At 34.1% G+C, this 27095-nt stretch overlaps 1 protein-coding gene across 4 annotated transcripts in view; it reads left to right on the top strand.

Annotated features, from left to right (window-relative positions):
• The window catches only part of LOC136031204 (sushi, von Willebrand factor type A, EGF and pentraxin domain-containing protein 1-like), a 196603-nt gene extending 170210 nt beyond the window's left edge, over window positions 1–26393 (top strand). For 3 of the 4 annotated variants that reach the window (XM_065710568.1, XM_065710569.1, XM_065710571.1), the window contains 4 exons: window positions 8744–8920; window positions 20208–20387; window positions 22866–23081; window positions 26051–26393. In XM_065710568.1, the coding sequence (XP_065566640.1) occupies window positions 8744–8920; window positions 20208–20387; window positions 22866–23081; window positions 26051–26244 (767 nt within the window). In that variant the 3' untranslated portion in view covers window positions 26245–26393. The remainder of the gene's footprint in view (window positions 1–8743; window positions 8921–20207; window positions 20388–22865; window positions 23082–26050) is intronic. The other variant, XM_065710570.1, reaches the window with a different exon arrangement.
• Window positions 26394–27095: the final 702 nt, after the last annotated feature.

Here is a 27095-nt window from a genome sequence, read left to right as displayed (position 1 = left end):
ATAAATAAACAAAAACAAAAACGATAAACAGCAAGAAAAGAAAATCAAACTGACAAAAGACAACATGGACTAATTAACCAGTATCAATATGGAAAAAAGTCTGCAAAGGGTCGTAAACGTGAAAAAGTAGATAATCTTTTTACATAAATCATCATTAGAAGACCGAATCCAAGAAGGCATATCTATTAAACCAAATCGAGCAATTATTTTCTGTTTTGGTGCCATCTAGGAAGCCAGAGGAGGAATTTGCAATATCTGAAATAAGCCGCACTTAGCGTATGGCGATTTTTCTTACGAAATAGATGAACCATGCCTGAAAAAAACAAAAGCACAGGGGCACAATAAGCGTTATAAATCATGCACAAACCGTTGCGGTTGTAACGGCTTTTGTTTGGGGATATTTTTCCGTAAACGACGCGTAGGTTTTTCACGGCTTGATTCACTAGGGATGAAAAGGCAGTGGAAAGTGTTGGACCGATACACAGACCAAGCCAACTAACTAAAGAAGAACATGGCAGAATTGCAGTCCCAGCAACGAATGGAGCGACCGCATAAGGGCTATTAAAACAAATAAACTTGCATTTAGACGCATTAACTGACAGTCCAAACTTAGATAGTTCATTGGTTAGTATAGTAAAATTGGAAAGCAATCCACGGCGAGTCCGGGCAACAAGAAGAACGTCTTCTGCATATGCAACAGAAGACAAACAATATTACCATAAGAAACATAACTTTTAGGGGGACGCAGGCACGATGCAAGCACACATTTAAATATACTAGAAGACAATACGGCAGAAGTTGCAACCTATCTATTTCTAGCAGCAGTTTTCACACCATGAAGTGGCAAAACCATGAGACTAAGTCGAAAAATTTCTGAGAAAATAGGAATAAAACAAGAGCTAAGAGCTCATATGGCACTTGTGACGAGGTCGGAAGAGCCAAGAGCTCATATAGCATGAGCTCTAGCAAAATTATAAGAATCAATAGATTAATTTAGAAGAAATATTAGAGGCGTAATGCCGGTCGGCATTTAAAATAAGAGCTCTGAGACACTAGGTCCTTTTAAATATCAAAATTCATTAAGATCCGATCACCCACTCGCAAGTTATAAATACCTCATTTTTCTATTTTTTCATCTCCCTTCAGCCCCCCCCCCAGATGGTTGAATCGGGGAAATCAACTTTATCAAGTCAATTTGTGCAGGTCCCTGACACGCCTACCAATTTTCATTGTCCTAGCATGTCCAGAAGTAGCAAACTCACCGAAGCACTGGACCCTCTTAACTACCCCAAAGAGAGTGGATCCAGTCCGGTTTCGTCAATCACGTATCTACGACATTGGCTTATTCTACCCACCAAGTTTCATCTCGATCTCTCCACTCTAAGCATTTTCCGAGATTTCCGGTTTCACCCTCCAACTCTCCCCCAATGTCACCAGAACTGGCCGGGGTTTAAAATAAGACATATGAGACATGAGTTCCTTCTTAATATCAAATTCAAAAATACCTCACGAACGGTCACCCGCTCTTAAATTAAAATACCTCAATTTTTATAATTATTCCAAATTACCACCCCCTCCAACTCCCCAAAAGATATCGAATCCATTTCATTTATGTCAATCACGTATCTAGGACTTGTGCTTATTCTTCCCACCAAGTTTCATCCTGATCACTCCACTCTAAGCATTTTCAAGATTTCCGATCCCCCCTCCCAAATCCCCCCAATGACACTAGATCCGGTCGGGATTTAAAACATGAGATCACAGTTACGAGGTCCTTATAAATATGAAATTTCATCCAATGAAATTCGTGAAGATCTGATCACTCCTTCGTAGGTTAAAAATACCTCATTTTTTCTAATTTTTCAGAATTAACCATCCCCCCAACTCCGCAAAAGAGAGCGAATTCGTTCTGTTTATGTCAATCACGTATCTAGGACTTGTGTTTATTTTTCCCACTAATTTTCATCCCAATCCCTCCACTCTAAGTATTTTCCAAGATTTTAGGTTTCCCCCTCCAGTGTCACCTGATCCGGTAGGAATTTAAAATAAGAGCTCTGAGACATGATATCCTTCTAAATATCAAATTTAATTAAGATCCGATCTAATGTTTGTCCTCCCACTCCCCCCAGATGGTTGAATCGGGGAAACAACTATTTCAAATTTAACCTGTTCTGGTCCCTGATACGCCTGCCAAATTTCATCGTCCTAGCTTATCTGGAAGTGCCTAAACTAGCAAGACTGGGATTGACAGACTGACAGAATTTGCGATAACTGTATGTCACTTGGTAAATACCAAGTGTCATACAAAGTAATTTTTCTCTGGGGATGGAATATTTGGTTGAAGGTTTGCTTCAATTTGACTCATTTTGGAAAAGGGCTATTTTCAGGCTTTGGGCAAGCCATGGGTGGAAGAAGTTGTAGGCCCTACTAAACTGAAGGAAAACTCGACTTACTTAAAACTTGAACCCCCCCCCCTTCACCCTATTTTAGATAGGGCTTGATATCAGAGCTCGATTTGAGCCCTGATCCTAGTCATCTTTGGTCTAGCTTTTATTTGGATCCGTTGCTCCATTTGCAAACTATACTAAATTAAACCGTAAGATTTCAGCACTTAAAACCCACTCCCCCTCGTTCTATTTGAGCTAGGGTTTTCATCTCAAAACGTGATGCCTGTCACGGTCTTAGGCACCTTTGGTTCACTATTCACTAAGATCCATCAATCTCTCGCAAGTTACACTGAAGTAAGTGAAAAACTCAACTTTTTTAGCACTTAAAGCCCCCTCCCCCTAATTAAGCTAGGGTCTTCATCTCCAAACATTGTGTGTCTTATGGTTTTGGCATCTTTGGCTTGACTTTCATTGAGATCCATTACTTCATTCCCTAGTTAAACTGAGTCAAACAAAAAACTCAACTTTTTTAGCACTTTTTCCTCCCCCTCTTCCTAATTAAGCTTGGGTCTCCATCCTAGAACTCAATGCATATCATACTCTTGGGCATCTTTATTCAATTCTCATCGAAATTAATCTCTCCATTTGCATGTTACAGTGAAGTAAATGAAAAACTCAAATTTTTTTAACACTTAAATCCCCATCGCTCTAATTAAGCTCAATTTTAATCCAAATAGTTCAATTTTCATACAAATCCGATTAGCGGTTCTCCCGCTATACTCGATTGCACAGACGGGCGGACAGACAGACAGATCTCAAAAACCTATCTTGATGGATATTTCCCACTATCCAAATAGGTGATGATGCCTGGATGATGATATGCTATTGTTTTCCTTTTTTGGATCCAATGAGCCAACATGGCTACCTAAGACGTTGCAAAATCCGTCCGTCCGTCTGTGTAATCACACTTAGGGGGAGAACCGCTGGTTGGATTTGGATGAAAATTTTTATGGCCAGATTTGGTGCCAAGGATCATGAGACACATTAAGTTGAAAGATGAAGACCCTAGCTCAAATAAAACAGGGGGAGAGGGCTTTACCTGCTAATAACAGTTTTCGCGTAATTCAGAGTAACTTGCGACTAAAGTGATGGATCTGAATTAAAATTGAACCAAAGAGGCCTAAGACCATGACACATTTCAAGTTTTGAGATAAAGACCCTAGCTCAAATTTAACAAAGGGGAGTTGGTTTTAATTCTTGAAAAATTTAAGTTTTCTGTTTAATTTAGTATAACTGGCAAATGAAGTAACGGATCCGAATGAAAACTAAACCAAAGATGCCTAAGATCTGGTTCAAGTTCTGGTATCACAAACCCTAAATCAAACAGGGTGATGGGGAGAGGGTTCTAAGTCTTAAGAAAGTTGAGTTTTCCTTTAATTTAGTAGGGCCTATAACTTATGAATGGAGTGACAAATCTGAAGTCAGATTCGTCTGAATACCTGAATTTGCTGGAACAAATTTGACAAAATACCACTGCATTGGATCCAGCTAGAATTAAATAAAAAAAAAAAACAGTTTTTTAACTGAAAGTAAGGAGCAACATTAAAACTTAAAACGAACAGAAATTACTCCGTATATGAAATGAGTTGTCCCCTCCGCAATCCCTCGCTCTTTACGCTAAAGTTTTTAATTGTTTAAAAAAGTAGAATTGTGATAAAGAGTCAAACTTTAGCGTAAAGAGCGAGGGATTGCGGAGGGGACAACCCATTTCATATACGGATTAATTTCTGTTCGTTTTAAGTTTTAATGTCGCTCCTTACTTTCAGTTAAAAAAATAGTTCTTTTTATTTAATTTCTGAACGTTTTTGAATTAATACATGTTTGATTTTGGCTCTCCGCACATAAATTATTAAAATGAAATTTGCATATTAATTCTTTTTTGGGCTAAATGGCTTTCTCTTAGTTTTGATCAGACGATTTTGAGAAAGAAGGGGTGGGGAAGGAGCCCTGTTGCCCTCCAATTTTTCGGTTACATAAAAAGGCAACTAGAACTTTTAATTTTTAACGAACGTTTTTATTAGTAAAAAATATACGTAACTTAAGAATTAACTTACGTAACAAACTTTTATATTCTTATATTTTTATTATGTATATGAGGAGGTTTGTCCCCTCGTTAATACCTCGCTCTTTACACTAAATCTTAAGTTTTGTCCCAATTCTTTAAGAATAACCCCTGAATCAGAAAGGCTATAGAATAAATAGTTCAAATTACTAAAAATACTTTAGCATAAAGAGCGAGGTTCATTATCTTCTCCTAAATACTTTCGCTCTTTATGCTAAGGTATTTTAGAACCCCTCATATGCGTAATAATCTCTGTTCGTTTTAAGTTTTAATGCTACTCCTTACTTTCAATTGAAAAAACTATTTCATGTTTATTTTTTCATTTTTTTTTATAGTTATGCTAGAAAATCCCGCGCCCTTTTCATTGAATTTCTCTTCCCCCATGACTTATTCCTCCAAGGAAAGATCCTCCCACAAAGCCCCCTCCCCTCAACCCCCCCCCCCCAAAAAAAAAGAAAAAAATCCCCCTGAAAACGTCTGTACACTTCCCAATAACCATTACTGTATGTAAACACTGGTCGAAGTTTGTAACTTGCAGCCCCTCCCCCAGGGACTGTGGGGGAGTAAGTCATCCCCAAAGACATAGTTATTATGGTTTTCGACTATGCGGAACAAAATGGCTATCTAAAAATTTTGATCCGTTGACTTCGGGAAAAAAATAGCGTGGGAGGGGGCCTAGGTGCCCTCGAATTTTTTTGGTCACTTAAAAAGAGCACTAGAACTTTTCATTTCCGTTTGAATGAGCCCTCTTGCGACATTCTAGGACCACTTGGTCGATACGATGACCCCCGGAAAAACAGAAAACAAATAAACAAATAAACACGCACCCGTGATCTGTCTTCTGGCAAAAAATACGAAATTCCACATTTTTGTAGATAGGAGCTTGAAATTTTTGCTATAGGGTTCTCTGATGCGTTGAATGCGATGGTGTGATTTTCGTTAAGATTCTATGACTTTTAGGGGGTGTTTCCCCCTATTTTCCAAAATGAGGCAAGTTTTATTAGGCTCGTAACTTTTCATGACAAAGACTAAATTTGATGAAACTTATATATTTAAAATCAGCATCAAAATCTGATTTTTTTTTTTTATGTATCTTTTAGCATCAAAATTCCGTTTTTTAGAGTTACGTTTACTATTGAGCCGGGTCGCTCCTTACTATAGTTCGTTACCACGAACTGTTTGATTCCCTAGACTTGTTTATTGCAGACAACATTTAGATGGGCAAAGATTCATAGCTTCAGTAGTTTTACCAATAATATGGTCCTGAAGATCATGAAATGGTAGAAATCTGGTTCAGTTGATGAGATGACAAAACTTAAACACCAATATCAGAAATATAAGCCCATATGGACTACAGTATGCAACATTTAGCACAAAACAAGGGATTTTAGCTCACTATCGATCAGTGAACTGTGAAATAATTTCAATTTTCTTTGTTATATAACTTTTAAACAAAAATTAAACCAAGGGTTAATCATACTATAATTTTTTTCGTCAAAAACAAATACCTTATTTCATATAAAAAATAGGGCATGGAGCTACATCTGAGTTTACTCTAAATTTAAAGGGTCATGTTTTCATGTATCAGTAATGGAAAATTTTACTTAAGTAGTGCTTCAAGTAAAAGTACTTCAAGTAAGTGACAGCACTGGTGTTCACAATAATACTAATACTACTACTGCTGGAACATTTACTAGTTCTGCTACTACTATTAATATTGCTCCAACTATTACTTTTACCGATACTACTTGTAAGGTTAAGAAAATTAAGATCAAAATTTTAAAATTATATGGATATACAGGTTGTGAAAAGAGCAAGTTGACAATATCATCGCAATGCCTAATTGTATTGAGTTGAGTAGTTATACTGCTGCTGCAACTATACCTAAGGGTACGAAGGTGAAATTTTCAGAGAATATTTCTGAAAATTTCTGTTGTACGGATGACAACCTGCCATCCGTATGCTGGTTATCAAAAGGTCAAATAAACAATATCTTAGGAACAATTTCGTCTGTGAAATTATTACTTAGAACGCTTTTTTTGGGTAATGTTGAACTAACCAACAGACAATATTTGCATCACAATACCACCCCTTCTATTCCTATGACTACTACTACTGCTAATATTATTATTACTGCTGTTACTACTAATGCAACTAAAGATAAGACTACTACTATTAACTTTACTCCAACTTCTACTACTATAACTGTTGGCGCTACTACTACTACTAATTAACTTATGGTTATTAAAACGAAAATTTTGGGCAATATTTTAACTGTACTGAAATGAATCAAAACACACTACGCCCACATAGGTTGCCAAGAGGACGTATCAGCAATGCTTCAGGACCGGTTGATGGAATTAAGGTAAATATTTCATCTTGTGTTGAAAGAGATGCTAAAAAAAAGGTGCTATGAGCATACTGCTACTAATGCTACCACTTCTACTACAACTGTTCCTACTGCACAAGCTAAAGGTACTGGAATGAAGCTTTCAAGGAATATTTAGGCGGATGCTGAACTAAATCAAAGCGAACTATGATCATGCAGATTGTCAATACGGTGACAAAGCAGTATCACAATAACGGTTTACATTATGAAGTCAGACTTTTCAGAGTAAGTTGTGACAGATTTTGAACTTTTCAGAAGACACTGTGTATACTTTTGATACTATTTCTACGGTTACTGTAACTAATGACATGCAGAGCTGCTGTATCATAGCAAGTAGCATCATTGATATTTTAAAGGAGCTAATTTGATTGGAAATTCAAATCTCTAGTGCCCTTTTCAAGAGTCAAAAGTGATTGGAGGGCAATCAGCCTCCTCTTTAGCTCTTAATTTTCCAAACATTTCCAATCAAAATTTAAGGAAGCAACTTTGTTCAGCATAGCTGAACGATCTTGTAACTCTATCTCTAGGGTTATTGCGTCGACCAAAGTTATGAAATTTGCCCATTATGTTAAAAAACTAAATTTGGGCTTAAGATTAAGTCAAAATCATTATGTGTATGCGGATTGCCAATAAGGCATCTCAGCAGTATCCCAAGAACGACTGAGGGTAATATATTTAATCTTTGAGGGTTACTTCTGTTACTACTTCTGCTCTTAAAATTTAAGTATATCAAAAGAGTGCATGTGTATACAGGCTATCAAAGAGCAAAGATGAATTTTTTTTTTCCGAATGGTATCAAGTTTATTTACAGGTCAACTAGAGGTTGTATAAAACAAAATTCAACACTACTATTTGTGTCCAGATTTTCAAAAGGTTGTATGTTTTTAAAAATTGTTGAAAAATTTTCTCCAGCATATAAACAACGGGCTAAACTTTAAATTTTGTAAAGAAAAACTGAAAGATTTAAACTATTTTTTTTTCCTGAAAAGACGATGTCATTGTAAAACGAATAGAAATTAATTAAAAAGTGTCTTCCACAAAATAAGTTTTTCAAGGAAAAATAAAGAACTCCACTAAACCGAAATGAGCAAAAATTAAATCAAATAAACTACAAAGCGTAAAACTACCGCAAATCAGCTTCGATAATAAATGAAACCCAAAACAAACAGAAATTACAATAAATAACCGGTTCAAACTCAAAACGAGCAGGAATTATCATGAGTAGGGGTCAAAACCCCCTGTACTATTATTAACATTTAACGAATAAATATCAGCATTTGTATATTAAATTGACAATGCACATTCATTTTCCAACTATATTCCAACTATAAAATTTTAACTACCTTCATATTTTCGGTAGCTGATCCAGGGTAATAAAGCATTTGCTTGATTTTTTTGCTAAGTTTTGCTTTAACAGTTACCATTTCAATTAATAAATCTAATTTTTGTTGTCACCTAGGTTAACAATTTTTTGTAACTCTATTCCACAAGGGCTACGATTATAGCTTAAGATTATTTTTTTAGCCTAAGTCTAAGACTAATTTTTACTCTTTACCTTCTTCTCCATACCATTTGAGTATCACCTGTAACTATAGCTTAGTCACCACACCAAGATTTTTGATTTTGAGTAAATAGCAAAGAAACAGTTTTTCCTTGTTTTGCCCTTAATTTCCATGTCTAAATAACTAGAATACACTTGGTTATATATATTCATTGTATACTATTTTCAATTGTTTTGAGGGAAAAGTGTTAATAATATTTTACTTGTTTAAAAACGGAGAAATTTGTACTTTGAATTCCATTCTACTAGAATAAGTGGCAATCATTTGCTACGTTACATTTCAGCGGTTCAGTGTCAATCTTTAATGGATCTTAGGCGTGGATTAAAAGTTTCTACTGCAGCGAATAAGATGGCAACGAAAGTTAACTTTACATGTGCAAATGGCAATAGTTTAATTGGCCCTTCTGAGTTAACGTGTCTTCCTTCTGGCAATTGGAGTGCAAAGCCGCCTCATTGTGAAAGTAAGTTCAACTCAAGTGATCTTCCATTTCCTATATTTAATGCTATGTTTTGTTATTTTGCCAGCATCCCTGTTTTGTATTTCTTGAAAATATGTAGTTTTGGGTTTGTTTACTTCTGAGATGTGTATAGTTGTCACTTTCATTATGCACTTTCATTTAATATGCTGCTTGATGGCTTAGCTTAAATGATCCGTTTCTGTTCTTTTTAAGTTTGAATTGATCTTTTATTGTAATTTCTTTTTGTTTTGTGCATTATTTAGTCATTCATAGTGATCCCTATTCGTTATAAGTTTTTGAGCTATCGTGATTTCTACAGAAAACTGATTAAACTGCACTGTTACCAAAATAAGTGCAAAAACGATGAGTGTGCTTTGTTTTTATTGTTTAACTCCAAGCTAGTAGAAACCCCTAATTAAAGTGAATTCCTGATTTTTTTTTTATTTTGACAAACTTTTACAATTTTCCTTTCAACCAATTCAGGCAATCTGGTTTCCTGTTCACTGTCCTCGGTACTTTATGAATTTGCTTTATTTTTATTGTTTAACTCCAAATTAAAAAGAATTACTCGATTAAAATCACTATTTTCATTTTGTTTTTCAAAAATATCATAAGAAAATTTCTACCTTCTCTTAGATATAGCGTAAGAATCAAGCAAAATACAAAACGTGGCTGACAATTATGTAGTCGTATCTGAATCTAACGAATTAAGAATTTTTATATCATTGTGATTTCTACAGAAAAATGGTTAAACTGCACTGTTACCAAAATAAGTGCAAAAACCAGTACAAAACACAAATCCACAAACTCAGTGTCTTGCGTAGGGCTATATTTAACAAATACGAGGTGCTGGGTGAGTCAGATGCAGTTAAACTGGAGGTAACTGAAAATTTAATCAATTGGAATTCTCTGAATCTAATGAAGTAAGAAGTTTTTATATCATTTTATTTGCTCCTGGAAAATGTTTAAATCGCCTTTTTACCAAAATTAGTGCAAAGAAATAGTACAAAACAACAAATCAGCAAACTCAGTCTTTGACATAGGGCTATATTTAGGACCTAAGAGGAGCTGGGTGGCTGATAGGCAGTTAAACTGGAAGTAACTCTTTAAATCTAATTAATTGAAATTCTCTTAATATAATGAAGTAAGAAGTTGTTTTTTACTATTGTGTTTTCTTCACAAAAATGTTTACTCAGCAAACCTTAGTGTTATTAATAGGGCTATATCTAAGAACTAGGAGGTGGTGGATGAGTGAGAGGCAGGTAAACTGGAAGTAATTTTGAAAATCTAATAAATCGAAATTCTCAAATTCTAATGAAGTAAGCAGTTTCTTTCTACCATTGTATTTCCTTCAGGAAAGTAAATAAACTGCACTGCTATCGAAATAAGTGCAAAAACCAGTAGGCTACACATGTCTCAAACTGCATTGGTTTAATTATAAGCATGTGCTAATTGGATTTCACATACGTCTTAGTTATCCTAACGTTGCTTAAACTATATTCGACTTTATTTATTTTGTTAGAATGTTTTAAGAGGCTTAGGTTTCAGTTTTGAGAAAAATATATGCCTTCATGTCTCAAATGGCATCCTATAATAAGACGTATTTCCAATGCCTTGTTATATAAAAATAAATTTGACTCAACAAAACGCTTTATTTAAGTTGTTTATGTTGAGACCAATTTTTAACCCTTAGATGGAACATTTAATAATCTAGTTATCATAGATGACTCCCAAATAAATTCAATTATCAGCAAATCAGTAAACTCAGTGCTTGGCTTAGGGCTATGTCTAGGAATTAGGATGTAGTGGGTGACTGAGAAGCAGTTAAACTGGAAGTAACTCTGAAAATCTAATAAATTTTAATTATCTGAATCTAATAAGTATGAAGTTTTTTATCTTTTTTTTCCTTCAGAAAAATGTTTAATCAACAAATCATAGTGTTTGGTATAAGGCTATATCTAGGAACTAGGAGGAGGTGGGTGACTGAGAGACAGTTAAACTGGAAGTAACTGGGGAAATCTAATAGATTGAAAATCTCTGAATCTAATGAAGTAAAAAGTTTTTTTCTGTCGTAGTTTTTTTCATAAAAATTTTTAAATTGCAATGTTACCGAAATAATTGCAAAAACTATTACAAAACAACAAAATCAGCAAGCTCGGCGTTTGGCATAGTGCTATATCTAGGCATTAAGGCTTCAAAAACCAATAGAAAACAACAAATCAGCAAACTCAATATAACAGGGGTCAAGCAGAGTGCCAATACTAGGGTGCCATAAAAGGACCAACCATATTTTTGAAAACTCTACCCCCTCCCTTGTCCCAAAGCAATCAGGTTTTATGTTCACTATCCTTGGTACTTTGTGAGTGTGCTTTATTTATTGTTTAACTCCAAATTAAAAAGGATTCCTGATTAACATGACTTCCTGAATTTTTTTTTCTTAAGATATATTTATGCAGGTTTAAACTGGTTTACTTTATCCACGCGAGTTAAAGTTCTGATGCCCTTAGAAAGGATGCTCTACTTTAATCCATAACAGCCATAAGAGAGTGCTCTGCTTTAACGTACTATCGAATTACTAAGGGCTGCAATGTTTTGCGCAGTCCTTTAACGTAGTATGGTATTAATAAGGGCGAAGTGCTTTTTGCAATGCTTTAACGTATTATGGACATACTACTGCTGTATTCAGGGGAGGGCCGCTAAACAGGGTTTAAGCGTGGGTCTGGTTGTGTTTATTCGCATTTTAATCGAAAAAGGTTACTAGAATTTTCCATTTCCAATCGAATGAGCTCCCTGGGAAGCTTGTACAAATAATATTTACATGTGCACACAGCAATAAACCCAGCAATGAGGTGTGTTCTGCCGTTTTGTGCCACAAAACAGAAACTTTGCCGAAAGAGGATTCACTGTCAATTGGCTTGTCATCTTCTGTAGTCCTAAAGTATAAAGTTTTTGGGTAAATAGATTTCTAACATTAGGCCTAACATGGCGAAATGGGTTTTCTTTTACTATGACGTGTTATCATCAGTTTGAATTTGAGACCTATAAGGATTAAAAGCTTTGAGCATGAGTAAGGCGAGCATAAAATGTATGAATGTGAGTGTTTTTACAGAACTTCGATGAAATATTAAGCAGACTAACAAACAGATAGTGATAAAACAAGATATATAGCTATAGCTTTTGGCATTATGTATCTATTAATAATAATAATAATAATTTATTTCTTAGCCACAACAACACTATAAAAGTATTAAAATGTGGAGTACAAACAATTAAATACGCACAAAAAAAGCAAAACATACAAAAAATGAAAAGTAATGACAATAGAAATTTTTTACGTTAAAACAAAAAATTAAATAAACACACAAAATAACGAACTATGAAAAAAAAATGAACATTAGATACACACAAAAAATGAAATTCAAAAAACACAAAGAGAAAAACAAATACATACACAAAGTCAATGAAAAAAACGGATAAGACGGTGGTGAGGGGATAGGCGCGCAGAAGCTGTAGATAGCAGAGGTATGTTTAATAACTTAATTAAAAGCTGCTGGCTCTTATAAATTCGTCTCGGTAACTTTTTGTGAAAACACCATTCAGGCATATGACAATTTTTGGTGTCATTTCTAGACCTGAGATACTGGAAAGTATAACAAAGTTACTGCTGTCCTCTCCATGGTCGAACAGCTTAAATTGGATGTATACAATTCCTTTTCCTATATACTCCACCTTCTAATCACTTATTATGTGAAAACTGAAAAATCAGGCTTTAAAAAAAATAAATGTATAAAACGTTATTTGTTTACTTTTATGAAAATAGCTAAATTTCTTATGTTCAAACTCTCAAATATATTGATGAAAACGCACCTCTTGGGCTCTTTATTTATGTTACATATTTGCACATATCTTGAGTGGAAATTTAAGGGCCATAAGAATAAAATATATGCATAATGACCTTAAAAATTTCTTAAGCATTTTTTTTTAGTTTCATCACCCAAGTTAGGGAATCGTTAAGGCTAAGTCAAACGTTTTTTACAGTTTGTTCTTTATACATTATTTCAAAAAATTAGAAACGAGTAAAAATTAATTTCAAAAACCAAGTTCTTATTATATAAATATAGACTAAATGATTGCGTCGTAAATAATGAAAGATACATCTACAAAACTAGCTCAAATAAACTGACTCTTGGAATAACTGTAGGATTCTAGAAAACAAACACTTTACTGAAAACTGTGCTTGCTTGAGCTTTCTTTGGAGCATTACTATTGTAACTAAAATTATATTGATATCATGGTCGATATAGATAATTATTAAATAAAAAAACAAGTTTTTTTTAACTGAAAGTAAGGAGCGACATTAAAACTTAAAACGAACAGAAATTACTTCGTATATGAAAGAGGCTGCTTCCTCATCAACGCCCCGCTCTTTACGCTAAAATTTGACTCTATCTCTCAATTCTTCTTTTTAAAACAGTAAAAAACTTTAGCGTAAAGAGCGGGGCGTTTTTTCATTTTTTAGAGTTTTGGTTACTATTGAGCCGGGTCGCTCCTTACTACAGTTCGTTGCCACGAACTGTTTGATAAGTTAGCTTTAATTTTCTGTAGGCTACTCATGGATTTTTATGCTCCTAAATGAACATCCTGTTTTTGGGAGATTGGTCTTATGTTTTCAGCAAAGCGGCTGTTTTGAAATTCTCCAAATATGAAAAAACATCACTAATCAGTATATTGAAGCTGGTTTTGCAGATATTTTTGTGTTGTCTGCGAAGCAATAATTTTGTTCGTTTTAATGTTTATCTTCACTCTTTGCTTCCGTAAGAAAAGCTTTCTTTTGTTGTTTTTTTTTGTTAGCCCAAAGGAAATAATAGCCTACATGCAAGAATAATATTTGTAGTAATAGTAGTAATAGCAATTTATCATATATATATACTAGCTGTTGGGGTGGCGCTTCGCGCCACCCCAACACCTAGTTGGTGGGGGCGCTTCGCGCCCCCCAAGCCCCCCGCGTGCGTAAGTCGTTACGCGCCATTGTAGTTGTGTCCCTATGTCCCACCTGTGAATATAGATAGATATATATATATATATATATATATATATATATATATATATATATATATATATATATATATATATATATATATATATATATATATATGTTTTTAACAACGTAAAACTTGCGAATATACAACATTCTTTGCTGTCCCATTGTCTGTGCATATAAATAGATTGTCAGATTTACCGACTCTTGAACATAGAACATATAATGGTCCATGGGAAAACAATCCGTATTCAGATCTATACCTCATGATCCTAATGATTTTCCTTGAGCTTTGTTGATGGTGATTGCTAATCGACCATTCCCTGTGTCACCGTCGTCATTTATATATCCCCCTGTGCCCCCCGGCGTCCCCTTTGTAGTTGTGTCCCTGTGTCCCGGTCGTCATTTATATTCCCTGTGTCCCGGTCGTCATTTGTATCCCGGTGTCCCAGTCTGTGATTTCTCTTTGAGTGTCCCGGGCGTCATTTATATTCCTTGTGTCCCGGTGTTCCGGTCGTCATTTGTGTCCCAGTGTCCCGGTCTGTATATACATTCGTTTTTGAATTTGTCTTTGTTTTGGTTTTTAGTTTTTTACCTTTTTTTAATTTTTTTAGTTATACCTCATGATTCTAATGATTGCCCTTGAGCTTTGTTGATGGTGATTGCTAATCGAACATTCCCTGTGTCCCCGTCGTCATTTATATATCCCCCTGTGCCCCCCGCCGCCCCCGTTGTAGTTGTGTCCCTGTGTCCCGGTCGTCATTTATATTCCCTGTGTCCCGGTCGTCATTTGTATCCCGGTGTCCCGGTCTGTATATACATTCGTTTTTTTAGTTTTGTTTTTCTCCTTTATTTTTCTTTTTTTTCTTTTTTTATTTTTTTTATTTTTTAGTTTTTTAGTTTTTTAGCTTTTTTAGTTTTTTTTATTAGTTTTTAGTTGTTGTTTTTTTTTTAGTTTTTTTGTAGTTTTTACCTTTTTTTTAGTTTTTTTAGTTTTTTTTTTTACTTATGTCCTGGTCGTCATTTATACTCTCTGTGTCGCGGTCGTCATTTATGTCCCGGTGCTTTGTTGATGGTGATTGCTAATCGAACATTCCTTGTGTCCCGGTCGCTTTCTCTTTGAGTGTCGTCATTTATATTCCCTATATGCCGGTGTCCCGGTCGTCATTTGTGTCCCGATGTCCCGGTCTGTAATTTCGTCAGTCGAAAACATGACGTCAGTCGACACACAAACATGACGTCACTCGACAGACACACAGACAACTTATTTATATATATATATATATACTAGCTGTTGGGGTGGCGCTTCGCGCCACCCCGACACCTAGTTGGTGGGGCGCTTCGCGCCCCCCCCCAAGCCCCCCCGCGCGCGTAAGTCGTTACGCGCCATATTAGTTATGCGCCATTGTAGTTGTGTCCCTGTGTCCCACCTGTGAATATAGATAGATTTATATATGTGTTTCAAACTACGCAAAAATTGCGAATAAACAACATTCTTGGCTTTCCCATTGTCTGTGCATATGCAAAGCCGTATGTACTAATAATGACGTCATATACAAACGCTCTTTTTACAAACAAACAAACATGCATCCACATAACTCGTTTTTATATAGATAGATACAATACAAATTAACTGCGTAAAACTTGCGAATAAACAACATTCTTCGCTGTCCAATTGTCGCTGCATATAAATACATTGTCAGGTTTACCGACCCTCGAACATGCAACGTACAATTGTCCATGGGAAAAACAATCAGGATTAAGATCTATACCACATTTTTCTAATGATTGACCTTGAGCTTTGTTAATGGTGATTGCAAATACTAATCGAATTGGGAATTGCAATCTTTTAAATTGAAAAAGCAGATCCGTTGGAATCATGGGAATGCGAGGAATAAAAACAGCCTCACCCTCATAAGGCCCTGTCAAGATTGTGGCCTCTATTAGGTTTTCCATTGTTTTTTTTTAAGGCAAGTCGCGTGCCATTGCAAAGCTTTGGTGGGTTGATATTTCTTAAAAGTATTATTGGTACGCCTATTTTTAGTTGTAGCACGTGTGGTGGAAACCCTGAAGGATCTATGGAATTTAAAAATTCAGATGGATAATTAACCGCTTCATTTGGTTCCAAAACTGTGTCAACTGACTTGTAAAGGACTGCCTGGTCTCGAATCTTGTTCAAAACAATATTGTTGATTTCGTGGACGTCTATATTTTTGGGTGCGAGAATGACATCATATGCAAACGCTCTTTTTACAAACAAACAAACATGCATACATACAACTCGTTTTTATATAGATAGATAGATAGATAGATAGATAAAATACAAATTAACTGCGTAAAACTTGCGAATATACAACATTCTTCGCTGTCCAATTGTCGCTGCATATAAATAGATTGTCAGGTTTACCGACCCTCGAACATGCAACGTACAATTGTCAATGGGAAAAACAATCAGTATTAAGATCTATACCACATTTTTCTAATGATTGACCTTGAGCTTTGTTAATGGTGATTGCAAATGCTAATCGAATTGGGAATTGCAATCTTTTAAATTGAAAAGGCAGATCCGTTGGAATCTTGGGAATGCGAGGAATAAGAACAGCCTCACCCTCAAAAGGCCCTGTCAAGATTGTGGCCTCTATTAGGTTTTCCATTGTTTTTTTTACGGCAGGTCGAGTGCCATAGCAAAGCTTTGGTGGGTTTATATTTCTTAAAAGTATTATTGGTAGGCCTATTTTTAGTTGTAGCACGTGTGGTGGAAACCCTGAGAATAATATCTCGAGGTAAAAACTGATCACCGACCATAACGATGGCCACTTCGTCGATAGTTGGAGCATTGTATCTACGCACATGTTGGCCAGGAGGCGTTTTGTCAGCGGAAATAACAATTTTATGCGTATAAGTAGGCATCAAATCGATGGCTGTTTTGAACAGACGCACTAAATTATTATTTTCGTGGAAAAGATGTTGTAATTGGGAAACGATTGTCCTTTCAATGTTGGGAGAAATTTCGCAACGTGCATTCAATTCAGAATTTCTATCACTGATGAAGTACAATTGTAAAAATTTATGATTCTCGCCTGAGAATGGTAGAAGAGACCCTGCTCTATGATAAATTTGCCCTTTTACTTTGAAAGTAGACATAAATTGATCTGGATTTTCAATTTGGGCTCCAAACGACGTCATTTGGAAACATGAGTTGTATTTTCTGATTCATATATATTCCTTATGTCCCGGTGTCCCGGTCGTCATTTATATCCCCCTGTTTTATATCCCGCTTATTTTTCAGTTTTTTCCTTTTTTTAGTTTTTTTTTTACTTTTTTAGTTCTTTTAGTTTTTACGTTTTTTAGTTTTTTTTAGTTTTTTAGATGAATTTTTTTTTTAGTTTTTTACCTTTTTTTCTTTTTAGTTTTTATTGGTTTTTACCTTTTTTTAGCTTTTTATCTTTTTTAATTTTTTTTATTTTTATTTTTAATTTTATTAGTATTCTTTTTCTCTTCTATTTTTCTTTTTTCCTTTTTTTTAGTTTTTTTTAGTTTTTAGTTTTTTAAGTTTTTTCCTTTTTTTAGTTTCTTTAGTTTTTTTAGTTTTTCGGCTTTTTTATTTTTTTATTAGTTTTTAGTTTTTTTTGTAGTTTTTGCCTTTTTTTAGTTTTTTCAGTTTTTTTTTTAGTTTTTAGTTTTTTACCTTTTTTAGCCTAACCAGGATTTGAACCTGGGACCTTCATTCTCCGTTCTGACACCCTCTCTCACCGAGTGACTACTCCAGCATGTTCATTTTGGTGTTTTAAATGGTATATTATTAACCAAATTAATGTGTTTTACAATATACTAAGCATCGTCATAACAAAAATGACGGCAACTAATTTCATGACGTCAGCCGAAACATGACGTCACCTGATCCACAGATCCACAGACCCACAGACAGACAGACAACTTATTTTTATATATATAGATATATATATATATATATATATATATATATATATATATATATATATATATATAATACATATATATATATATATATATATATATATATATATATATATATATATATATATATATATATATATATATATATATATATATATATATATATATATATATATATATATATATATATATATATATATATATATATATATATATATACATATATATATAGAAAAAGAAATGAAAAAAATAATAATAAGGGTGAAACCGTGTACCGAAAAAAAAACATCCGTAATTAATTCATACACAATAGAACAACATAATATCATAGCCCCGTAGCAAAAAAAAAACTATAGACACTTATTGTCAATTTTAATTCCATAAATCTCAATCTGTTTCGAAGGTATACTTACCAAGCAGCCCCTCACGTAGCTCAGATTTAAATTAACTAATGGGTAATTCCTTGGTAGTTAGAATAAGCTTATTCCATAGTTTACTACCTCCATAAATAACTGAAAAAGCAGTCTTACTGAAACGAGGCGAGGAGCCTAAATATTTCCACTTGTCCGAGTTCCGTGCCAATGAACGTCGGACCTTTCCCGAAACCTTCCTGTAAAACAGTCTAGAAGGCACCCATAACAATACGTGTACATAAGAGCCAGGGTATAAAAATCATGCATTAGCTCCAGTACTATACACTGGCTCAAACTATCTCCTACGAAGTATCTTTAATCATCATTATTCTTTCCCCTCTTATACTAAATAAGAAATTCGACCTAGAGGGATACTTAATTTGCTAAAATCAACTAAGAGGATTTTTCTGCTTTCTACACCATAAACTTTGTTACATCATACGCCACAATCAACAGACTAATAAGTGAAAAGAAATTATAGAAAAAAAACGGTTATAACTTTTCGATAAGAATATTTCCAATATTTTGACTAAGCATCCAGAAACGTCTATCAACGAGGAAAAAAAAAGGGCAAATTAACTAGCCTATAGTAAATAAAATATGAAGGAAAGTGCAAAGAAGAACAAAACTATAAAAAAAAAATCAAAAGCCTACACAAAACTAAAGAAAAACTCACATCTTGTTGAAAAATTATTCCCCCATTTTATATATTTTCGTTTCGTTTTAATTATAAATAGAAAGGCAGTGTTGTCTACGAAATCATATTCTAGTAAACGAACAGGGTAAACCAACAAACCAATGTTTAGCTCAATTTTTGGTGATTTTTCACCCACGTATCTTTCTCCTTTTTTGACAGCCCCTACTGCCGATAGCCACATAACTGCACGAGGAATTCTTTTTCATTAGGATTAAATTCTCTTTTATTTTTGATTTTTATGGTATAGATGGTTGTTTAAGGTTGCAATTAATCAATTCAAACAATAATAATTCATTTTTGTTTTCCTTTGTACGTTAAGGTTGACGTTGAAAACCGAACTAATGTTAAAAATTATAATCCAAACAGGCCAAATATTTAATTTTAAAAAATTAGCAAAGACCTGATAATAAGGAGAGGAAAAGGGGAGGGGGTCAAAACACAAAAGAAAACTAATTTTTGTATTTACTTTTTCTCCTTAGATGAGCGTTCATCTTGTCAATCTCAAAGAAGCAGTTACAATCTAGTCGCTAAAATTTCATAAGTCCAAGATGAATTGAAACGATCTCCTGTGGAGTACGTCAATCCTACTATTCTCATTTTCAAATATTAAATTGTTCTTATTTGCTTAATTGTTCTTATATGGGAGAGAATTTGCAGTTTTATGGAATTACCTGGTTAATTGTATATGCGAGTATTAATTATGCATATACTTAGGCCATTTTAGTTATATATTTATTATTTGTATTATCTTTATCGATATCCATCAATTAGTTAAATTTCAATTCATTATTTTTTGAAATAGTATTTAAACATTTTTAATTGTTGAATTTATTTCCAAAAGTTTCAAAGACTGTTATTGTTTTTGACGCAACTTCTTTGTTTGAAAACGAAACTTAGTCTTAAAATTTTAGCCTAATAGAATAATTTTGCTAGATTAGTAGTATTGCTTGACCTTGAAACTTGAGATCTATAAATTTTTCTGACTTCAGTAAGAATCAGGGGCGAATCTCCAGCATTTTTATTGGGGGAGGCAAGAGGAATCCACATCCGAATAGTCAAAGGCCATGGGATATATAATAATTTTTTCTCTATGTTATTGGGGGGCAACTTTCTCCATCCCCCCATAAAAAAATAACGACGCCCCTGTTAAGAATCTGTGCCTTTTAGTGAATTAATCAGGTAATGATTCGTTTCATGATTCACTAGGTATTCAGTGTCCTAAGTTATCAGATGATACAGATCGCGTTCTTAAAATCTCAGTTGTAAGCAACGAAGTTGGTGGCCGAGCCTATTTTTCATGTCCTCCAGGCTACAACCTAAAAGGACCAGCCGAAGTGGCATGCAAAGATAATGGTAAATGGTCTCACCCAGGGCCTAAATGTGAAGGTAATCATTCTCATTTTTTTTTGCAATATTTACATAACTCGATTATGTCTTCTCTATAGGCTAATCAGTTTCCCAACCAAAATATTATCAATTACTGATATAGGAACTATTTGAAAAGGTTTAATCTGGGCTTCCACCCAGACTAATTTTTTACATAATTCCTAAGGCAGATCTAGATCAAAATCTTGGTAGGGGAAGGGAGGATGTGACAGTGAAGCCAATAATTGACCAAATTGACAAGTATATTTAAAAAAACGAATAAGGGTGCGAGAAAAATCTTTGGGGACCCATCTGGATCTGTCCCTGCATAAACCCACTATAAGAAATTGCCATTGCTTTATGATCGTACTGATATCTAAATACGAGTAATTCTTTGAAGACAAAGCATCGGCCAGATTCTTTGTTGACAGTATGTATTCTAAAAAATTTAGATTCGAGTTCTAGCCCAGGTCTAAAAGTGTTCTCAAGATAAACTACATATGTCAACGCCATGCTCATATTTTCTAAAATTCGCATCAGCAACAAAAATACTATCTATGTATAGCATAGACACTATTCTAAGAGGTTTGACCTAAGTTGTTATCCGTGTCTAATTTTTACATGGATTTATTGTCGTCAAGGAAATTGGCCAATGTTTTGTGGCTAAATATTAAACACTAATAATTTTATGAACTTAATATTTATGTCTTTAATATCTTAAAGCATAAATTAACTATATGTCTTAAAAGACCCAAAAGTCAAATTCACTTGAAAATATACTATAATTGAAACGAAATAAGAGGATATTTATACAAAGGACACAAAATAGTTTGACTAGTTCTTAGGTTTTCCTTTAAAATTATAAAACAATGAATATATTATAAGTGCTGCGAAAGAGTTCTAAAGTGAAAATGAAGCTAATTTTGGGTTAAAATAACTTTTGGTTCTTCAACCAGCATACGGATGCTTGATATTAGAAAATATAGCTACGAAGAGGCCAACAAATCACACGATAAATACTGCAAACAAATCCAGAGTCTTTAAGAATTAGTGTCTTATTAGAGTCGGAATTGATAACCTTTAGTGTTCAAGAGACGTCCGGATTTCCAACTGAAATTCACCAACAGCCTGGCAAAGTTTTCGGTTTTTTCTTTATCTATTGTGTATTAAAGGTAACAGAGTATGAAGATAATAGTATCGGAGTCTCCTTTGAATATTTTTAGGCATGGAGGATAGGGCTCAGGATTATGTTTTTATGTTTCAAAGAGAATATATGAAAAATATCAACGTTGATGGTTATTTACAAATTTGTCTCACAGTTCAACTATTTCTCAGTTCAGTTTTTATATAGATAATCTGTATAACATATTTAGTCTGTAAAAGGTCTCCATAAAAGTTTTGCTATCGTAAATTTACAAATATCTTTTTCTATTGTCATCTAAATGATTTACTTGGAAGACAATTTGCCCCTTTAATTTGGGTTTCTATGTCACTTCTTAGCCTTGCGCTTAATTTTTCAGTTCATTGCTCTGAAATTCGTTGGAAATCCCCTCTTATTCCACGGAAAAACGAAGTCAATCTTCCAAAAACTACTGTAAATTTCAAGTAAATAAATTGAGTGATGTTCATGAAACATCTAAATTAATATGCCTTCAAGATCTTCCCTCCCTCGCTCCGTCAAATTAAAATTAGGAATGCCTGTCCTTTCCCCCTCCCATCCCAATTAAAATCAAAGCTGTTCCCATTATTTCATCTTTTAAATGCTGGTCAGAATCCCAGAATATATGAAATTAGGGATGTAAGTAGAAATGGAGGGAGGGGCAGGGGTACTTCTATCACGAAATGATTCAGTTAAACGGCGAGATCGTGTAATTTTTAGACTATTCGCTTCTGTGTGCTATTTTGACGAATTTTTATTATGAGCAATTTCGCTTTAAAATTTATCACATTAATGAAAAAAAATGTGGATTCGAGTTTTCAAATACTATACTTAATAAAAGTAATAAACAGCTCATTTTGCGATGTTATCTTCACTAAAACATTGAAAAAAATACACAAAAAATGTCGCAGCCATTTCTTACAACACTACTGTGTTTTCAAATACCTAAATATGATGACTGAATATGATGATAAATATGATACTATGTAAAATATAATGACCAAATATAAGGTCTATTTAAGCCTAAGGAATTATCCTTCTCCATGATATGTTAGTTTCATCTGAGGATAATCTGCAGAACCACTCTTTTTTTTACAGTACAATTCTAAGTGATAAACAATTAAAATGATAATAACATAAGCAACATAAGTAGTAATACCCTGGAAATCTTTACGATATGACCTTTCATCTTCGTTCTTTTGAGGAGACATTTTTGGCATTCTTTCAAATTCCTTTTCTTGTGTTTTGTACTAAAGTGAGGAAAATGGTTTTTCTCTTCTGAATAATTTATCTCTCCAATTAGCATATTTGCCTCTAAAAATTTCCTTTTTACTTTCTAGAAGTTATGTGTGAGCCCCCTGAGCCCCCTGAAAATGGTTACATTCCGACGACTGGAGGCTATAGAGCTGGTGATGTTTTGCAATTCCAGTGTCATCGTGGTTTCATGATGGAAGGGCAGCCCTTAATAACTTGCCAAGAAACAGGGAGATGGTCCGGCCCTACCCCGAAATGTGAGTTTGCGCCGATTAGAACCAACCATAGCCGGCGAAGTCCCGGTTTGTTTAATTTCCCTTTTGAAAAGCCTTTGATTGTCAATTTAGAATTTCAGTTCATAAAAATAAATCTTTCTTTTTAACTTTATCATATTAAAATTTAAGTATAAGCCAGGACTCGGGGCTGTTGAGAAGGAAGTTTATTAAGAAAACAATTCTTACTTCAGAATAAGCAGAATAATTGTAATCAACACATTTTGAATAAACTGGGTTAGATATTGGAGCATTAGGGGGGGGGGGGTTAAAGCACAGTGAAACGACACTCAAAATGTGTTAGCTACAACTTTTGCATATTATGGAGTAAGAATTGTTTTGTTAATGTTTCCCTCTCAACAGCCCCAGTTCTAAACTTTTACCAAAACTTAGAAAATTTTATCTCGAATTAACTGCTATTGCCTGTGTACAGTTTTTACTGAGTTAAGCATAGTAAAGTCGTTTGGACAGAGTTTTGAAGCTAGCGTGGCTTTAAAAAGTAGAAATGTAGAATGTCCCATACTTCTAATCCATTACTAGGTTTTGGTTAGTAGGACGTCTGCTCCAAAATATATAGAAATTCTAAGATAGTTTTAAAATAATACTTAACGAAAATGCCACCATTAGATTCAGCGTATCAAAGAACCCTACTGTAGAAGTTTCAAGCTCCTATCTATAAAAATGTGGAATTTTGTATTTTTTGCCAGAAGACAAATCACGGGTGCGTGTTTATTTGTTTGTTGGTTTTTTTTTCCCAGGGGTCATCGTATCGACCACGTGGTCCTAGAATGTCGCAAGAGGGCTAATTCTAACGGAAATAAAAAGTTCTAGTGCCCTTTTTAAGTGACCAAAAAAATTGGAGGGCATCTTGGCCCCCTCCCACGCTCATTTTTTCCCAAAGCCAACGGATCAAAATTTTGAGATAGCCATTTTGTTCAGCATAGTCGAAAACACTAATGACTATGTCTTTGGGGATGACTTACTCCCCCACAATCCCTGGGGAAGGGGCTGCAAGTTACAAACTTTGACCAGTGTTTACATATAGTAATGGTTATTGGGAAGTGTACAGACGTTATCAGGGGGATTTTATTTTGTTTGGGGGTGGGGCTGAGGAGAGGGGGCTATGTTGGAGGATCTTTCCTTGGAGGAATCTGTCATGGGGGAATAAAAATTCAATGAAAAGGGCACAGGATTCTCTAGCATTACTATAAGAAAACCATGAAAAATAAACATGAAAACGTTTTTTCTAATGAAAGGAAGAAGTAGCATTGAAACTTAAAACGAACAGAGATTATTACGCATATGAGGGGTTCTAAAATTACTTTTGCATAAAGAGCGAGGTATTTAGGAGGAGATAAATACCTTGCTCTTTATGCTAAAGTATTTTTAGTAATTTCAACTATTTATTCTACGGCCTTTCTGATTCAGGGGTCATTCTTAAAGAATTGGGACAAAACTTACGATTTAGTGTAAAGAGCGAGGTATTAACGAGGGTACAAACCCCCTCGTACACATAATAAAAATATAAGGTTATGAAAGTTTGTTACGCAAGTTAATTCTTAAGTTACGTATATTTGTTACTAATAAAAAAGTTCGTTAAAAATTAAAAGTTCTAGTTGCCCTTTTAAGTAACCGAAAAATTGGAGGGCAACTAGGCCTCCTTCTCCACCCTTTATTTCTCAAAATCGTCTGATCAAAACTAAGAGAAAGCCATTTAGCCAAAAAAAAGAATTAATATACAAATTTCATTTTAATAATTTATGTGCGGAGAGCCAAAACCTCAGAAATTAAATAAAAAAAAATAATTTTTTTAGCTGAAAATAAGGAGTGACATTAAAACTTAAAACGAACAGAAATGGCTCCGTATATGAAATGGGTTGTCCCCTCCGCAATCCCTCGCTCTTTACGCTAAAGTTTGACTCTTTGCCACAATTCTACTTTTTAAAACCATTAAAAGCTTTAGCGTAAAGAGTGAGGGATTGCGGAGGGGACAACCCATTTCATATACGGAGCAATTTCTGTTCGTTTTAAGTTTTTATCTTTTTCAAAAGATATATAAAACTAAATCTTGGTAATTAAGTGGCAACAAAAATTCTTGTCATGCTTTTATTATTATTATTATATTAAAACCAAAGGATTTCAGAAATTAAAAATAATTAGTTTCTTCTGTATTTATGTTTTAATTTCTTCTAAGTGAACTTAAGTCCTATTCATATCTAACTTCTTTATATTTTTGAAGCTGACCAACACACGTCGGGATAACAATTTAGTAACTACCTCATTATTCAATTAATAATTTTTACTGTTCTTTTTCAAATTTTAGGGGACGGGAGTAAATTTCGTAAGGGGGATTACAAAGAGTGTACATGGCTTGAAAAGGAGGTCTACAGTTACACAGAAATCAACACATGCCCTATCCTCTTGTAGTTATTCTCTGTTGTCTTTACTTTGTTTAAACACCTTTTTTAGTTCATCTGAATTAACATTTATTTTTGATGTTGTAATCATTGGCAATTCGATTTAGAGTTGCTTAAAGACAGTCACAAAAATGGTTTTACAAATGATTCGATATTTTGCGCCAACTGGTCAAGTTTCCTTGAATTCTTTTGCTCAAAATTTTTTATTTTATTTAATTTTATAGTTAACCAGCTAATTCTTTAATAATTATTCTAGAAAATAATTCTTTATCGTCATTTAGAGGCTATAAATCTTTTGAACTTAATGAAAAAAAAGTGAAAAATAGCTTTCTTGCTTGGAAGCTCAAATGATGAAATTGCATTTCCTCTTAAACATTTGTTTTGTAAAATGAGTAGTATCAAAGTAAAATTGCGGGAGCAATTCATCAAAAAGAATTTTATTGTTTTTCTTCTACAGATAGTTGGGCGTAGAGGGGGACTTAAAAGGAGCAAAATTATAAATTTCTATAACTCTCCCTTAGGTATTTGTAGTCATATAGGTGTGATGGCTATATGTGTGATTAAAAGAATTAATTCTTTTAGGTGTGATGGCTTGTACGTATCCTGGTACAACAATTGGTGGTACCATATCGAGTGTGAAATTTTATTATAGCATTGGTGAAGTAATTTACTTTGACTGTGCACCAGGACTTAAGCTTCAGGGTGCCACCAATGGTCTGAGATGTTTGAAAAATGCAAAATGGTCAGCAGCAGTTCCAAAATGTGTTTCCACGTAAAACATCAATGTTTTTCAAAACTCTTTTCCACTTCATTTCTCATTATCTGTATTCGTCTATCCGTATTATCTTCTTGATTCTATTATTTTTTATGAATTATAAAAATGTTTTACTCATCTTTGGTATTAAAAACTCCTTCTTTATTGTCACTTCTTTCAACTCTTTTAACAAAAAGACTGTTCTGTTTTGATAATTTCTTTAGTGTTACCCCACTTTAGTATTTGAACCAATCATTAACCAATTTTTTCAAATCTGTGAAGATATAAAAAGGAAAATGACACTCTACTGTGTTTTAATTTCCAAGTCAAACAAAAGAAATCGAACTGTTTAATTTCTAACCAAATATGAAAATTTCTGGGCGTTTAGATGTTTGCTTATAAGAAGAAGAAGTGATATTTGATAATGATTGTGCAGAAAAAATGGAAGTGGTGGAAGCACTAAGAAAGCTAAAAATCGTAACAAGGCATCTGCTCTTCTGGTATTTTGAGAGCGGAGGTAATACAAACAAACACTTTGAAGTAAGAAAAGGGAACAAGATTAAGTCAGGAGCTTAGAAATTTATAAAAATTTTGTAACAAAGAACAAATTCTGATAACTAGTACGAGGATCTTCTAACCCTTCCACAACAGAGCAAATGCTTGGAGCTGACACCTGGCTCGAATACCTTGAATCACTGAATAACACATAGGGGATGGTGGACTGGAGAAATTATCACAGAGGCGTGCTACCAATTCAGAGAGGAGGATTATGCATCAGGAGATTGTTTAAGTCCTGAAGTCTATGAAGGGGGGAATCTGCAAAGGGGACAGATGGGTGATAAAAAACTTGGTCGGGGAAAACATATTTTGCTG

Source organism: Artemia franciscana, chromosome 9, assembly GCF_032884065.1.
Source record: "Artemia franciscana chromosome 9, ASM3288406v1, whole genome shotgun sequence".
Taxonomy (NCBI): Eukaryota; Metazoa; Arthropoda; class Branchiopoda; order Anostraca; family Artemiidae; genus Artemia; species Artemia franciscana.
The sequence above is the reverse complement of the archived record's forward strand: the minus strand, read 5'-3'. Positions and strand labels throughout refer to the sequence as shown.